Here is an 18,378-nt window from a genome sequence, read left to right on the forward strand (position 1 = left end):
GGGTCCCCTGAGATCCCTTCCCTGGACACTACATGTTCCAGAAATGCAACTTATTCTAGTTAGAACTTGCATTTCTTAAATTTAGCAAATAACCTCTTCTCTCTGAGTACCTGAAGTACCAGCTTCAAATGAGCTTCATGCTCTGCAGGACTCCTCGAATAAACCAGGATGTCATCGATAAATACCACCACGAACTGATCTTAGTACTCATGGAACACCCTGTTCATCAGGTCCATAAATGCTGCAGGCGCATTCGTTAAACCGAACGGCAAAACCAAAAATTCGTGATGGCCATACTGGGTTCGGAAAGCAGTCCTCAATACATCCTCCAATTTCACCTTCAATTGATGATACCCAAATCGTAGATCGATCTTAGAGAAAACTTGTGTGCCCTTCAGCTGGTCAAACAGGTCGTCAATACGAGGTAACGGGTACTTGTTCTTCACGGTCACTTTATTAATCTCCCTGTAGTCGATGCACATCCTCATCGACCCATCATTCTTCTTTATGAACAACATCGGCACTCCCCAGGGCGGTACGTTCGGTCTGATAAAACTTTTGTCCAGAAGTTCCTGTAACTGTTCCTTTAACTCCTTTAGTTCAACTGGAGCCATTCTGTAAAGCGCCTTAAAAATCGGTGCCGTCCCTGGAGCTAAGTCAATAGCAAACTCCACCTTGCAACCAGGAGGCAATCCCGGTAAGTCCTTAAGAAACACATACAAGAACTCCCTTATCACTGGGATAATCTCCAGCTTAGGTCCCTCCTTCGGTGCTTCTTTTACATATGTTAGGTACCCCTGGCAACCCTCCAGAAGTAACCTTCTTGCCTACATCGCTGAAATGATTTGTGGTGCAGAGCGCACACACGACCCAACGAATTTGAATTCATGCTCCCTTGGGGGTCTGAACACTACCTTTTTCCTGTAGCAGTCGATACTCGCATAGATGGATGCTAGCCAATCTATCTCCAGAATAATGTCGAATCTATGCATATCACAGACGATTAGACTAGCAGGTAGCCTTCTCCCCTGAATCTCCACTGGGTAGTCTCTAATCACCTTACTGCATACAATAATTGACCCTATCGGCGTGACCACACCTAGCTCGGCATCTAACAACTGTGTTTCTACCCCGCATAGTTTAATGAATCTCCAAGACACGAATGAGTGCGTCGCACCTGAGTCAAATAACACAATAGCACTATTTGACATAATGGAAATCATACCTGTCACCACATCGTCGGTGTTCTCCGCATCTCCACCCGTGCTTGGGCGATGCCCTTCTGGTGACCACCTCGGGGTGCCTGGTTACCTCCCCAATACCAATGCTGTGGAGGTGCATAATTCAATGTCGCGCGACAGTCCCGCGCCTGATGTCCTGCCCCGGTAACAGCCAGCTGATCCAGCCCTACACTCACCCCAATGCCTCTTATGGCATCTGGGACAGGTAGAATGCAGAGAATTCCCCTGAGGGGCTCGAGATCCCATCTCCTATCGTTGGCTCGTAAAATTACCAGGCCGCTTCCATGAACTCTGGCTAGTGCTAGACCGAAACCCTTATCCTACTGGATGCACGCCAATTAGACCCTCCAATCCAATAAGTCTATTGGAATTGACTCTGTATCAATGGAATCTCATCATCCATACATAACAAATTGGGGTGGTATATTCACATATGAACAGTAAGAACTAGCATTCTTATTGAGACTCGAACTCATAGGGAAGAAAATTTTTTCTTTCATATTCGTACGTGATTCATATCCAGCAATCCCAAAAGGCAAGGGCTTCTTCTTTTGGTTTGCTGCTCTCTTCCCCTCCTGAATACTAGTCTCGACCGCCATGACCCTGTCCACTATCTCAGAGAAACTCTGAATCAATAACGCCACCACCTGGGCGCGTACACCCTGCCTCAGACCTCTCTCAAACATTCGAGCTTTCTTTGGCTCATCTGGGACCATGTGCCGAACAAAACGGGATAGCTCCACAAACCTGGCCGCATACTGTTGCACAGTCATGGGCCCCTGGGTCAGATGTTGGAACTCCTTTGCCTTCGCCTCTCGGGTGGCAGCAGGGAAGTATCTGTAATGGCTCTAGGTAATAGATGCATGTCCTGGGCGCTGTTCCTTTACCAGTTTTGCCGATCTCCACCACCTCTTTGCTTTCCCCACTAATTTAAAGGTGGCAAACTGCACCTTCTGTGTGTACGCCAGCACACCCAGTAGTTCCTCAATCTCCTGAACCTAATCTTCAGTTGCAATCGGGTTCGCTCCTCCTGAAAACAGCGATGGACTTGCTTGGGTAAACTGCTGGAATGTGCAGCCCCTATCAGCCAATAGCTGATCCCGCTCTCGGAAATCCCTCCGGGTTTCCTTCCTAGCCTGCTGTGTTATACTGCGCACTGCTGAGGTATCGACGTCATCTTCACTGGAGGTATCCACATGATTATCCCCTCCAGCCATGATATCCTTTCCCCTGGAATCCATCCTGAAGATATGATAGAAATCGACTTAGAAATTCCACATTTATCATGGTTGATGCAAGTATGGAATGAAGAAATAATATAACATTTGAGTTTGCAATTAAAGGAATCATTTACACAATTTTTCTACAAAGCCGTCAAGGTACCGACCTCTATCCATAACACTGACACTACGCACATACTCAATCGACCTAACGTTCCCACTTACATTTCCAAGTTCCAGTCTCTCAACCTAGAAACAAAACTATGTATGGATTTACCGTGGTTTTCCTGAAATCGTTATTTCAGGAAAAACACAGGAGACCGTCAAAGGATCACCGTCTCTAAGCTTCTAAAGCAAGACTCGCCTAATCTGCCAACTCTTATCCTTATCTTATCTCAACCTATACTCTGGTAATGATCCACTATCAAAGTTTGCAGAACCTAGCAAACCTAGGCTCTAATACCACCTGTAACGCCCCGACCCGCCACGTGGGCCCGGGGTGCTACTTTAGTGACGTCTGTGTACCTGATACCATAATTATTATATAATTGCAGCGGAAGTAAATAAAACATTCTCCAAAATCCATTACTAGAATTCTAGACTACCTTTATACACAATAGTCTGTAATTATCCATATAGAAACCCATTAAAGCAGTACAAACAAAAACAGCTTAATCCATACACCCCACGTACATACACTATACTTCTAAGTCAGCCCCTCTAGTCCGCTATGCACGATCCTTGGTGTATCCTGAAAAGATGATTTGTATATTGGGGTGAGACGCTTCTCAGTAAGGAAGATTAAGTTAATATCAGTGTCTGGTCAGCATGCATTTAGTGTTTACAGAAAACTTTCATCCTCCATTTAACCAAAAATAGCTATTTTACATTGTACTCACTTTACACAGTTGAAAATACTCGTCTCGTTTACCTAGTATAAACAGTTCTATAAATAAGTAACATCATTTACATAAATCTACAGATATGCATAAAAGACACTCCCTGGGACTAAACACCATTTACTTCCCCCATGGTACGGGTTGTGCGGCCCGATGGCTAGACTTAGTCCTGGGGGATCAACCCAGACTAAGTCAAATCATACGTCTACTAATACAACTGTAGGCATCCGCAACCTAGTTGCAGGTCCGATTGCCTTACCACTTCCTGGTCCGGACTTCCAGGGAAGGTACCACCTCTCCATAGGCTAATCGGCTGAAACCACCCTACGCTTTTATCTAGAACAGTGTGGGCGCACATGGTCAACTACTGAATCTCTAGCAACGGCACCGTGCTTATAATACAATTAGCCCGCAGGGTTCCTAAAGCATATCATGCAATTTAAGTAATAAAGACTGTAATTCAACTCATTTCGTATAAAACTTGTCATATTATAAAACTTGGCCCTCGACCATCATATACAACTCGACTCATAGCCGCTAAATAAAATCCCGGCCCTTGGCCGTCATATACCACTTGGCTCACTGCCGCTAAATAAAATTCTAGTCCCTGGCCGTCATATACCACTCGGCTCACAGCTGCTAAATAAAATCCCGGCCCCTAGCCGTCATATCAAATCCCTATATTTTTTATAAGCAGTTCCAGTATTTCCACAACCATACACAAATTCGATTATACAATAATCCCCAAATATTATTCACCTGCCACACAATTTCAGTATTTTGAATATAGCCCGTAGGCAACCAAGAAATACAGTATAATTAGTTTATAACGCCAAACCAAACTTTCCACCGTTTATTTTTACTCAAAATACCATATCATATATCTTAGGTTTGAAAAGTCCATTTTGAATGGTTGATTTTCGAAATAACAACTGAAAACATAAATATACATATATAGCAGTTTAATCGGTTCAACTTTAGTAAAATCCTGACTTAACTTAATCCCCTTACCTGTTTGCTTAAAGAGTTCCTACAATGCTCCTAAAGCCCACCCTACGACGATACGGAGCCCAAAACCCTGAAAACATATTTCCCCCAGTTTAATCAACTCCACTCTAGAATAATAATCATTTAACATCCCCAGGCTCGTACACCCCATTTAAACAGTTAAATTGTAGACAAATAGCTTATTTCTACCCTTATCTTAACTTTGGGATGATGCTTGGAAAGACCAAGTTCAAAAATCCACTCCGTTAGACTTGTAGAGAAACGCCCCTAGATTCTCGTGGTAACTTCCGATTGCCGATTCGGGTGATGAACAGCGAAAAATCGAAGAGAGAAGGTGAGGGGCGCGGGTTAGAGAGAGAAAGAGAGAAATATTTAGGTTTTCTTAATGAAGAAGTAATTAGAATTTTATTTATAGGCTGTTGACCCGACACAATTCGTCGACGAAATGGAGCCTTCGTCGACGAATTGCAGAAGAACATTTGTGGACGAAAGAGGGTGTTCGTCGACGAACCGTATGCCTGAAATTCCTCTTGGTATTTCTTTGTCGACGAAGCCTGAATTTCGTCGATGAGTCATGGAAGGACCTTTGTCGACGAAAACAGGGAATTCGTCGACGAATCCTGCTGTTTTCCTTTCTAAATTTTTCCTTCCTTCTTTTCTTATTTATTTCCTTTATTTTTCGCGTTCGGGTTTCTGCAACAAGGCTGATTTGAAGGAAGAAAAAATGTTAGGATTCCCAAATCAAATGGGATTTTCTAATTAATCTATTATGATTCCCAATGAGTTTTGTTTAATGTTAGGATTATTTAATGTTGGGATTTTTATTTGTTGTGGTAGGATTCCCAAATCAATTGGGATCGAGTCCATTAAGGACTTGGATTGGAATATTTTACATTCCTAATAGGAGTAAGTTTCCTAACCCTATATATATGTAACCCTATGGGGCTTTTCCATCCAAGCAGTAACATAATTCATAGCCTTTGGCTAATTTGGAGGCAGATCCCTTCGAAGTGATCAAGTGCCATTTTCTCTTACTATTTTCCTTTCTTAAAATTTTTCCCAATTTCTCCACGATAAAACCCTAGGGTCTTATCAAAATATCCTCCACTACCACTATTTCCCCCCCCCCCCTCCCTTCCTACAAATGTACTAGAGATAGTATCACCAAGCATTGCACTCAATCTATTAGCTAAAACTTTAGTGATAATCTTATACAGACTAAAGACAAGACTAAGCCCCCATTTGAAACGTCTTAAAAAATAAGTATTTGTTATGAAAAGTACTTAAATAAATGTGTCAATAAGTAGTGTTTGGTTGACACCTAAATAAGTACTTATTTCAAAAAGTACTTTTTCAAATTATTTTTTTTAGGAAAGTAAATATTTTCTAAAAAATATATTTTTTCAGAAAGGTGCTTACATGAAAAACTACTTATAATAAGTAAATATCATACTACTTTTAAATAAGTACTTTCTAGATAAGTACCTTGTTTAGAAAAGTACTTTTCTCAAAGTAGTTCAAACGATCCCTAATAGGTCTAGAACCCTCAACCTTACTAGATCTGAACGTTTTGGGCATGAAGGCTATTAATGCTCTTGCTCAAAATTTCATTACCAAAGAACTCAGTAAAAATTTTCATCAGTTTGCTCTTTACTACCTCCCAACAATCTAGGAAGAAAGCAATGTTAAAGCCATCCGCGTCTGGAGCATTATCCCTCTCCATACCAAAAACTGCCCCCTCACTTCATTTTAAAAGATCTCTCTAACAAACACATTTGATCAATTTATATGGGATTCCACTCTTAACCCCTTTTACATTGGTTTACGGTGGTCCTCCTCTGAATACAAATATTGGAAAAAGTTAGTAACAATGGATGCAATCTGAGGTTGGTTATTTGAGACTCTCTCATCCTCCACATCTAACTCTCTAATCAAATTTTTACTCCTTTTCCCATTAGCTAGTTTATGAAAGAGAGAAGAGTTGCAATCACCATCCTTGACCCATTTGAATTTGGTCTTTTGCCTCTGACTACTCATTTCTTGGAAGATAACCTCTTCCAGCTCATTTTTCAAGGACACTTTTCTTATCTGCTCACTCTTCAAAAGGTTATACCCCTCCTCTTTCCAATCTGATGAAGCCAAGGCGGCCAAAATGCTAGATTTTCTAATCTTGACATCACCAAACACCTCCTTATTGCATACTTTCAGCGTCTTCAAACGTTTCAACTTTCTTATGAATCTAAAGCCTTCCCAGCCTCTCTTCATTTCCTCTCCCTAAGAATCCCTAACCAAAGGCTTGAAAGTTGCATGATCCAGCCACATATTCTCAAACCTAAAAGGGGTAGGGCCTACACCACCTTACTAGATTCCAACAAAATAAAACAATGGTCGGATGCAGTCCTTGGGAGAGTTCTTCGAGTAAGGCTCGGTAATTCACCCTCCCATTCACTGCAAAATAAATCCAGTCAACTAGCCACTGCTCTAGCTCCCCACCGCCACGGACCAAGTAAAAGAAGTTTTCCCTAGGGGGAGATCTCTCAAACCACTATCTTTGATTGACAAGATCAAAGTTCTGCATCTTCGCTGTAATTTTACCTCCCCCTTTCTTCTCTCTGGGAATCTCATTGCTTTAAAATCACCCCCCACAATCCACCTGGGGGAGTAGAAACAAAAGGCAAAATAAAGCTCCTCCTAAAAAGAACTCCTAAGAGTTGGTCCAGAAGGCTCATTTACAGAGGAAACCCACCACTAACCCCTCCCTCTCACTTTGAATACAATAGAAAGGGGAAAAAACCCTGATACAGTATCCAATTTGGAAACAAACAAAGAATTCCACATGACAAGGATACCACTCGATGCACCATGCGAGGGTAAGAATTCCCAATCTCTGCAACAACTGCCCCAAATACTTGTAACAACCTCCCCTTCAACTGCTTCCAATTTAATCTCCTGGATGATCAGGGTAGTACTTGCCCCAAACTTCCTTAATCAAGTTCCTTTTCCTAATCCCCCCAAAACCTGTACATTCCAACAGACTATCTTCATAATTGGGCACGCTTTTTCCAAACCCTTTATTGCCCTCATAATTTATTGATGAAACCAGGTTTTTAAGCTCTTTGTGAAATTCCTTTTTCCGCCTCTCATACGTCCTTGGGCTCAAACCCATCCTACCAAATTTCCAGCAGGATCTAATAATTCCAGGCCTAGGTCTCCAAGGAGTTTTTGCAGGTCTAGGCTGTCTCTCTCATCTCCCTCATAGCTAAACCTACAGCCCTCCCTCTTTAGTCCTCACTTTGGCATACAATTTCTGAAGAAAGAATGAGTTCAGTGGGAAGAGGGAGACTTTACTAATTCTAGGTGGACAAGGATGCTCTGTGAGAAAGTCACTCTTCGTGAAGTTACCCCACAGCACCACCAGAACGAATAGCCGAATTAACTGTTGGAGAAATATTGAGCCCAAGGTCAAGTCCAGAAGACAAAGTCTCATCATTTAAAACTTTCAAATGATTATGATTAGTAAGATTTACACCTTCTTGAGCATTTTCAGGATCTGGCTGAAAGCAGTCCTCCAACTGCTGTGGGATCATTACAAGATTGACACTCTTAGCTAGCCCCTTCCCCTCAATCTCTCCACCGTGTCCCTCAAATAGCTGGAATAGACCATCCTTTTTTGTTGATTAAAGATCAGATCTCTTCTGATCAACCAGTAACTCTTCAGAATAAGCATGCTGCCCATTTCTTCTTCCAAATCATAAAACAAGCCCTCATCCTCTCCCCCCGCTGATCCCATTAACATCTTCTCCCTTGGAACCGAGGACAATGGAGAAAACCGTTTGCTGGTTTCGATCAGCTTCCTGCTGTTAGTGGGTATCTCTAATCCATTGCATTTAGCCTCTGGAACTTCTCCGGCCAAAGAAGCATCTGAACTTTTGCCCAGCCGAGTTAACCAGACTTGCGTATGTGTTGATCTACCCCCTCCCACCTCTTCCGCAGGCCTTTGTAGTTGCGTGACTTGTGCTGAACTCTTATCAGCAGCCACCATAGATTCAGTGCTCTTTCTTTTGACTACCTATATTGGCTTTGTTTTCTTCTGCTCAAATATTTTGGGCCATAGAATTGTTGGCCCAGCCTTGCCCAATATTTTCGGCCCCAAAAAGGGCCTTTTGTTTCATTTAAAAAATTTCCCCGCATCCTTGCCGACTGATCGTGAGGAATTAGGATTCTCCATAGGAAAGAAGTCTCTGCAGTCCCTGTGATCATGAGAGGTTTCCTTTTCTGTATTCACCCCTGTTGGCGGAGCCCCTCTGGTTATGTCAATAGAAGTGATACTAGGTGGGAGTCGGGTGGAGGTGGTATTAGGTGAAAGTCTCTGAAATACGCTGCTGTCTCACTCTTTCCCCTAATCTCACATTCACTGAACAACAATTAAAACATATCAAACTGCCCCTGCTGGGTTTGGAAGGTTTGTTTGTAGTTGACGATAAGTCAACATAGCAGCACGAAAAGCCCTCCACCATTTTTCTGATCACCCTTGGGAATGTGCACATCTTGGAATCTTCCTTGTTCTCCTTCTTCAAGCATATGTATCTTCCTCAATCATTATCAAAAATCTTAAAACAAACTCCGTCTTCTGTTTTTCTAAAGGTTAATCCTCTTTGACCCCCAAAGATCCATCGCTGGCTTCACAGAGAGCCCCCATAAGCCTTAACGAAACAGGTTGCTGGTTTTAAGTTTTAAGTTTTTTTGTTTTTGGTTTTTAGTTTTAGATTTTTTATTTTGAAATAATTTTTGACATGTTGCTCTGTAAAAGATGTTGGGACAAACTTCTCTCATGAGATGTCTTTCATTTCATGCCATGTGGGAATAGATTGTTCCCCATAGAATTTTATGTCTTGTTCCACCTATTTCAAAGATTGTTCGCAACACCACAAAAACTTGGATTTGACAGTCTATAGACTGGACCTGAATAACAATTAACATAATTTTCCATGTCAACTAGCGAGTCTGAGAGACAATATGTATCTGAATATCCATGTTGACTTTGGCTCCTTGAAGTGTGTGAGAATCTCATAGGATAAATCCAAGTGCTCCAAATTTCTTTTCTTTTTTATTTTTTTTAAAGCTTTCTCAATTCTTCTCTCTCTCTCCATGTTTTTTTGGCTATCTGAATCAAAATTGTTAGGCTCAAAACAGGGTCTGATTTGTTTGTGCTAGAGGTTCAACATGGGCTTGGTTCATAGGTTGGGCTGGATTATGGTTTAACTGAGGCAGAAGGGTTTGGATTTGTTGCCCTTGTGTTGGATTAAATAGAATAGGTGATTTGGGTCAAATACAGAGTATTGTTTTTGGCATAAAAAAAAAAAAAAAAAAACAGGTTTAAGGATTTCACAATAAAAGGGGAGGGAAATGATGGGTAAGTTTCATAAATGGCCCCTGAACTTTAGCACTAGTTTCAAAGTGATCATTGAACTCTACACATTGATTTGTTGCATATTGGTACTAATTAACAAGTGGCAATAGATACATGCAAGTGACAGTATGCATATATGTGTATGTGTGAATGTGTAAGGGTGTTCCCTGGTCACAATGCTCCCCTCTTTGCATGAGTAGGGGGATCATCACAGTGTATGCAGCCTTACCCCTACTTATGCAGAGAGGTTGTTTTCTTGGACTTGAACTTGTGACCAGCTGGTCACAAAGGAGCAACCTTACCATCGTTCCAAGGCCCCCTTCATATGTATATATAAATATATAAATTTTTGTTATATACTATAAGGAGTTGTTAATTGGTACTAACGCTTTGTTGATTTCTTCGTAATATATATTTTGTAGTGGTAAATGGGTGTGGGTGCTGCACAAGGGCTGACTAGGAGGATGCCAGGAGAGCATTTCGTCAGTCAAATCAGATGACTGTTGCATGTTGGGTAACAATGGAACAATATACAAAATTTTGTGTATAGTTAAGTGACCGGATTGAGACTAAGGCTAAAGTTCAGTGACCATGCGTGAAATTTACCCTGGAAAAGGCTCTCTCATGAATGATCATTGTCTCAAGGGGAAGAACTGTGGCCATGATGATGGGGAGTTGATTTGTGGTGGACGGAATATGCATTCTTGAAATTGAATGCAACTCCAACAAAACATAAATAAATATAGGCTTAAACCCTAACCTAGAGAAGGAAACAAATAAAGAGAAATAATACTAAATCCTTGAAGAAATAAAATTTGCGAATAAATTTTAACCCCTCGCTTGGTTTGTGGAACTAGGGCTTGAGTAGTATCGAAATTCTAACCCCAATTCCTGTTCCCATTTTTAGTTTGCATAAACGAGGATGGAATCACATTTGGGCTAGAATGCTGATTCTCCCATTGAATGAAATGGTGATTTCACTTCTTATATGTATGAATTACAATTTCATTCCTGCCTCCTTTTTTCTGAAAGCAATTATAACCCTAACTAAATAATACATTCTGAAAAAACACAAGCTGACCATCTCTCAACTGTGCTATTACTGATAAGAACAATAGCAACATTAATATAAATTATTACTGTACAACAACACTAACAAACGATGATTAAATGACGACAGCCACAACACCAATGACAATAATTAAAATGAAAACAACTACAACAATAAAAAGGGCATCCCCTGCCACAAGGCTTCCTGCTTTGCGACGGTAGCGGGAGGGTTGTCATACTATATGCAGCCTTACCCCTGCTTTTATGTAGAGAGGCTATTTCCTTGGACTTGAAGCCGTGACCAATTGGTCTCAAAGGAGGAACTTTATTGTTGATCCAAGGCTTGCTCTCACAACAACAACAAAAAAAATAGTTATTATTATAAAGCAATAAAAAATAATACTACAACAATAATGACAAGAATAATAAAATTTAACAATAATTTTTATTGTTGTTATTTTTTTATGATTTATGTAGTAATACTGTAATAGTAGTAGTAGTAGTTGTTGCTGCTATTTTTATTGTTATTATCAATATTGTTGTTGTTGTTGTTGTTACTACTACTTCTGAAAGATAACAACAATATCCAAACAAAAATATCATTTAGGTATTATTATTATCATTAGAAAATGTATAACTGTTATGATCCAAAAAATGCATACATTTTCAATAAAAAAAATGTTGAATTGAATTCATATATTTGAAATATTATAAAATTAAATGATTTTGTATTGGGTGCATTTTTGAAGAATACTAAAAGTTAGAAAGGTTAGAATTTGTGATTCCTACTGTCATTTTGTGTTTTTAACCAAATACTGTAATCACATTCTTGTGATTCCATTCCTTTCTTGACCCTTTTACTACTTCAATTCCATTTTGTGAACCAAGTGAGGGTAATATTTACATGAAGTTTATAAATATATTGAATGGTAATTTTCGACATAACGAGTTGAAAATAAAAAAAATTAAATCTCAAATCTTCTTCTTTCTTCCTGCATCGTAATGTCCAATGAAAAATTGGTTGTCTCGTATGTATGGTTGACATTCTTTGAACATGGGAAAGTGTTTCCCAAATTCCTAAAATTTACCCCGTATTATTGTTTTGCTCCAAAATTCTGGATGTCGTATTGATGTAACACAGTTGCACAAGCGGTTTACTTGGACAAGACTCTAGAAATAACAAAAATTTTCCAAAACAAAATAAAAATCTTAATTTCTAAGTTTATATCTGCACTATAAGCATTTAAAATTCTGCAGTGGTGATGCTCCATCTTTTTTTAAAGACATGATCATTATTTTTAAGATTGTTAATTTTGGTCTGAATGCCCTTTCCATCGGGTTTGCTTTCGTTATATATAGAAGAAATTTACATAGTTGTTACCTAATTTTCAGCACATTTTCGGCACCTAAATGCTACCAGATTTTTCAGCATTATTTACAGCCTAATTTTCAGCACATTTTCAGCGCCTAAATGCTGCCAGATTTTCAGCATTATTTACAGCCTAATTTTCTATTATATACAATCTAAATATAAACTAAAATATTTCAACTAAATTATTTACAGCCTAATTATCCTAAATTATCTCCGTAACATCCCCCCTCAAATTGATGCTGGTAGATCAAGAAGCATCAATTTGTCACCAAAAATTGATGCTGGTGTTGAGAAAGAGCTTTAGTGAATATGTCTAAAGTTTGACGTTCGGTGGAAATGTGAGGAAGAGTAATCACTAGTTTGTCAAAGGATTCACGTATGGAATGGCAATCGACTTTGATATGTTTCATATGCTCATGGAAGACAGGATTAGCGGCGATCTGAATAGCACTTGTATTATCAGCATGAAGAGGAGTGGAATGAAGGTGAGAAAAACCAAGTTCACCTAATAACACATGAAGCCATGTGATCTCAGACCATGCGGAAGACATAACACGATACTCAAACTCAGTGGAGGACTTGGAAACTCTGTCTTGCTTCTTACTCTTCCAAGAAATGAGTGCATTGCCTAAGAACATGCACTAGCTAGTAATAGAGCGATGAGTATCCACACATCCGACCCATTCAACATCACTATACCCCACCAACTGTAAGGAAGATTCCTTAGGAAAGAACAACCCGTGTATAGAGGTGCCCTTTAGATATCGGATAATGTGGCAGGTAGTGGCTAAATGAAGATGTCGGGGAGCCTGCATAAATTGACTGACTTGCTGCACATCAAAAGAAATATTAGGACGAGTAATCGTTAAGTAATTCAAACTCCCAACAAGCTGCCGATACAAGGATGGATTTGATAGAAGCTCGCCTTCCTCCTTACGAAGCTTAAGATTTACCTCCAAGGGAGTAAGAACAGAGTTACCTTACTGGAGACCAGCCAATGAAATCACTTCCTGCGTGTTTGTGCTGGTGTAACAACATACTAGTCGGAGTAAGCTGCACCTCAAGGCCAAGAAAGTGCTGCAGGGAACCAAGGTCTTTCATGTGAAAAGAGGCCTTGATATGCTGTTGTAATTGCTTAATTAACTCAGTATCAGAGCCAGTAATCACAATGTCATCAACATATACTAGAAGCAATACAATTCCTCCAGAAGTATTGCGAAGAAAAAGAGAGGAATCAAACAGACCGAGTAAAATGAAAAGCAAGCAGGGTAGAGCGAAATTTATCAAACCATGCATGCGGAGCCTGTTTTAGTCCATACAAGGATTGGCGTAGCCAACAAACCTCTGAGGAAGGTGTAGCAAACATGCCGGGAGGTGGAGACATAGATTTCTTCCTTCAAATGCCCATGTAGAAAAGCATTCTTCACATCCATCTTCCAGAGAGAACACCCCTGCAACGCAGCAAGTGCCAAGATAGTTCGCACAGTAGTCATTTTGGCAACACGTGCAAAGGTCTCTTTATAATCAATACCATACTTCTGCTGGTTCCCAAAAGTCATGAGACGAGCCTAGTATCTGTCCAGTGACCCATCAGACCGAAACTTGACTAAGTGTGATTAGATGCTCCATCTATGCCGGTCAACACTAGAGGAACAAGTCACAAGATCCCAAGTGTGATTATCTTGAAGAGCTTGGATTTCTTCTTGCATGGCTGTTGCCAACATGCTTGGGTGGTTGCCTGGGTATATGGATAAGGAACAGAAACAATGTTGAGAGTGGCAGAAAGCGAGGTATGAGGAAAACCATAACTATCCGGTGGGTGTGTAATCTAGGTGGAGCGCCAACGAATCACAGAATCATATGACGGATTAGTGTCTGGAAGGGGCGTTGAAGAAGGTGGAGGACGTCGATGATACACCACACCTGGTTTAAATCGCTCAATAGAAGAAGACACATCATCAAAAGTGGAAGAAGAAGTGTAATAGGAGTATTGGAAACAACTTGAGACTGAAAGAAATATTGATTTTTGAAGAAAATCACATTTTGGGAGATTTGGAATTTGTTTTCATGAGCATCATAACAAACAAATCCTTTCTGAGTAGGACTATATCCCATAAAGGCACACGTGATAGACTGGGCAGCAAGCTTGTGACGCTCAATAGGTGGTAGATGAACAAAACAAACACACCCAAAAAGTATGAAAGGATTGATACTCAAGAGATATGCCAAATAATCGAAAATAGGGAGAATCATAATTTAGAGTGGTAGTAGGCAAACGATTGATCAAATAGACAATAGTAGATAAAGCTTGTACCCAGAACTTAGAAGGTAAAGAAGAATCAATCAACAAAGTATGAACGACATCTAAGAGATGACGATTCTTATGCTTAGCGACTCCATTTTGTTGAGGGGTATAAGGACAAGAAAGCTAGGAAATGATCCCTTTTTGCTGAAGAAAAGTCTAAAAAGAATGAGACATGTACTCCCCCCCCTAAGTCGAAGCGTAAGTTTTGATACAAGTACTGAATCGTGTCTCGACAAACGCAACAAATTTTTGAAAGATAGAAAACACATAAGCTTTAGATTGGAGAAAATATATCCAAGTGAATTGACTATAATCATCAATAAATGTCACAAAATAATATTACTGACCATGAGAAATAAGAGGACTCACACCCTGAACATCAGTATGCACAATCTCAAAGCAATTAGAAGCATGACTACCATGCGCAGGAAAAGGTAAAGTTTTACTTCTACCAAGATGACAAGTAGCACAATCAAAAGATACAGGAGAAGAAGAAAAGGAATCTTTATTGCCCAAAAAACCATGTTTCATAAGATGAGCCAAGACAACAGAATTAGGATGACCCAATTTTTTATGCCAGATTTCATTATTATCGGTAGTAGTCGTACAAGCAAGAGAAACAACATTAGGAATATAAAACTGTAAAGGAAATAATCGTCCCACTCTAGGCCCCTTTGCGATCACCATCCCCGACAACCTGATCTTGCACAATGACAACCACCACGAGAAAAATGAACATCACAGTTGTTATCTACCAATTGTCCAACATAAATCAAATTGGTAGACAATCCAGGAGAGACAAAAACATCGCGAAATGAAGAGCGTAAATTACCAACAGCAGTAATTGGAAGAGTACTGCCATTAGCAATCTGAATATTTTGCATGCCTCTATACTTACGAACACCATGGAGACTCGTCATATTACCAGTCATATGATTAGAAGCGCCCGAATCAACAGTCCAAGAAGTTGAGTTAGTAGCCATACCTTGCAGGACTAAGGCCATAAAAAGCATACACAATCATCTGTTGGACCATTGCGGGTGTGAGAACAGAAGGATCAGAGCTTATAGTGGGTGGCGCAGAAGAAGAAGAAGAGAACTAAATAGCAGCCTGAAAAGCTTGGGATTGGCGATTTTGAGGCTGCACTCGACAATCTTTGATGATATGGCCATCTTTCTTGCAGTAGTTACAAACTTTCTTAGGATAGTTGTGTGCAATATGACCAAACTCCTTACAACTGAAACATCGCAACTTGTTCCTCCCTCTCCCAGCAATGTCTAAATGCTGCCAAATTTTTAGTATTATTTACAACCTAATTTTCTGCTATATACAATCTAAATATAAATTAAAATATTTCAACTAAATTATTTACAGCCTAATTATCCTAAATTATCTCTGTAACAAAGATAATGAGCATTAGATGTCTTGTTTTGAAGTGTTGCCTTCGGTTGTATGTTTTTAAAATTTAAGTGTTATTATAAAACAGTTATTAGGGATTTAAACAGTTTTGAGCTACTCGTGCTGAATTGGATTAAAGCCAATCACCTTGTTTTTCCCTCCCCCCACCTACCCACACCAATCAATCTCACTGCATGACATATCAATTGCCATATACAAATACGATAGAGCTGCCTGTCCTCGGGAAAATAAAATAAATGACATCAATGGATGTGAGCCATATGACCAAGTTTTATGTTGTTGGATTTCTTGGGTTTTTAAATACAGAGAAAGTACTCCTCCACTAATCATACTTTAAGGTGCTTGGTTTGGTTAATGGTTGGTTGACCCGTAGCATGAGAGTTAATTAGTCGATTGTGATATTTATTTTTGCTCCATTCATCCATTGATTAATGTGATTTGAAGCTTAAAGTTCACAAGCTGTCATTCATTGTATTATCATGGGAGAGTGATTTTGCGTATTTTTATTGGCTGATTGCCATGAAAGTTGCATCATCTTTTATGCACTGCAGTCATTAATAGAAATGATGGGTTAGGCATAATCATTATTCTACCCACTAAAGTCTAAACAAACCAAATATGCCCTACAATTTGCATTTGGCTTTTTTAAAGTTATATCTTCGTCTTTATAGATGGTTGTATGAGAGTAGGAGTGCAGATGAACCAGCCCTGACCCAAAGTGTTAAATGTTTGCCATCAACTCAATAAATTTTGATTTTTTTGGTGCTTATTCAAATATAAAGTTAGACGACTTTGATTCAGTTCATCTTGGTGTAAAGCGTGAGAGTTTAGGTATCTACTCAAATTGATTTAATTAGAGTTTCAAGCTCGTGAACTTGAGCAAACCCATAAATACAAATTAGTTATATTTTAAACAACGTTCAGCACTAAATATGTATGCATAGATATACATATACATATGCATATGTGCATGCATGCATACAGAACAATATCCTGTTCGAATTTGAGCTTGATTAGTCAATTGAACTTTTAATTCTGTTCAAGCCTGGCCTATTCGTGCTTGAAGGAAATTGAACTTGATCTGCACTCGAACAGTCATAAGCTGCTCAATTCATTTGTAGCCCTACAATTTTATGCATGCCTGTTATTTTGATGGTTTGGTGTTGTGGATAAGGTTTCTTTGTGGAGAGGTGCATTTTTATATGTTTCTTTGAGTTATTTATTTATTTTTCTTGGAATTCCAGCTTTTTAGAAGCTTGATAGGTCCTGATGGATGGTGTGTACACTTTGAGAAGAGCACTCGAAGATGCTCCATCTATGCCGGTCAGCACTCGTTTGCTTTTAATATTTTTATCTGGAAGATTCTATCTCAAACTTAGTGCGGTATGGGCCTTTGGTTTTAGATCGTCCATATTTTTGCCGCGTGGAGCCAGATATATTCAAAAATTTATATGGAATTGAGAAGAAGAAATTCAACAAAGAGGCCTGCAGGTCCTCCTATATACTCTTTATTATTATTATTATTTTCCCATTGAGCATTGTGTGCGGGAGAGAGAGAGAGATTTGGGATTCATTCTAAGATTTGTTGCTGCTTTCCTTCCTTGCAGCTGCTGCAGGGATACCATTAAAGCAATTTATGGAAGCCAGTCAATAGAGTTGGACAATTTCAATCGTGCCACAAGGAGCGGAAATCGTATTAAATTCAATAGTTTTTCTTAAGGCTTGATATAAATTATATTGCTGACAGCCTATTGTCAGCTTAAGCTTTTAGATAAAATGGTTGTGATGGAGCCAAGTCTTGTGTTTTATTCTTGTCTCACGTATTTATCATTTTGTTGTCAAAAAAATTATGTTAGTTCCCCATGTTGGGCCTTGCCCATTGTTTGTTTACCTCTCCACATGCGATAAGGGTGCATGTGTGGGGGAATGTTGAGGTTTAATTCACTATAGCAATGTGTCCATGCCTAATATTATTACTCTAGGATGTGTTATTTTCACAAAACACATAATTTGTTCCTTCCCTGCCTTCTGAGTTGGGTTTCAACTTTCAACAGATGACCAAATTAGTGCACAAAAATATTCTCATTGTTTATCCATTTATTATGATATTTATAATATAGGTCGTTATAATATTGAAAATAGGAAGTAATATTATTTTTATAAAATATCAAATCATAGTGTCATGTATTGTACTATTATTGTATGCATAAAATGGCATAGTAATGTACTTTACCTCACCATATATTATTGCCACACGTTATTATGAATACATTCATCCATAATTTTTTTGATAAGAGAAGAATATATTTACAAAATATAAAGTAAGAAGGATGAGATGACCTCCGAAAAGCAGCGTAAAAGATATAAAATACAATCATGCTATGCTAAAGCTGCCTTCCAACCTCTTCGAAGGTTGGACAGAAGATAGCCTCCAAAATAAGCCAAACGAAACGC

General features: G+C 39.2%; 1 protein-coding gene across 1 annotated transcript in view; it reads left to right on the top strand.

Moving 5' to 3' along the window:
* The window catches only part of LOC131160418 (uncharacterized), a 39,074-nt gene extending 21,148 nt beyond the window's left edge, over nucleotides 1-17,926 (top strand). The window contains exons 2-4 of the mRNA XM_058116086.1: nucleotides 17,169-17,247; nucleotides 17,328-17,415; nucleotides 17,532-17,926. Coding sequence (XP_057972069.1) covers nucleotides 17,169-17,247; nucleotides 17,328-17,415; nucleotides 17,532-17,643 — 279 coding nt within the window. The 3' untranslated portion in view covers nucleotides 17,644-17,926. The remainder of the gene's footprint in view (nucleotides 1-17,168; nucleotides 17,248-17,327; nucleotides 17,416-17,531) is intronic.
* The last annotated feature ends 452 nt before the right edge of the window (nucleotides 17,927-18,378 follow it).

The sequence above is a fragment of the Malania oleifera genome, chromosome 7, assembly GCF_029873635.1.
Source record: "Malania oleifera isolate guangnan ecotype guangnan chromosome 7, ASM2987363v1, whole genome shotgun sequence".
Lineage (NCBI taxonomy): Eukaryota > Viridiplantae > Streptophyta > Magnoliopsida > Santalales > Ximeniaceae > Malania > Malania oleifera.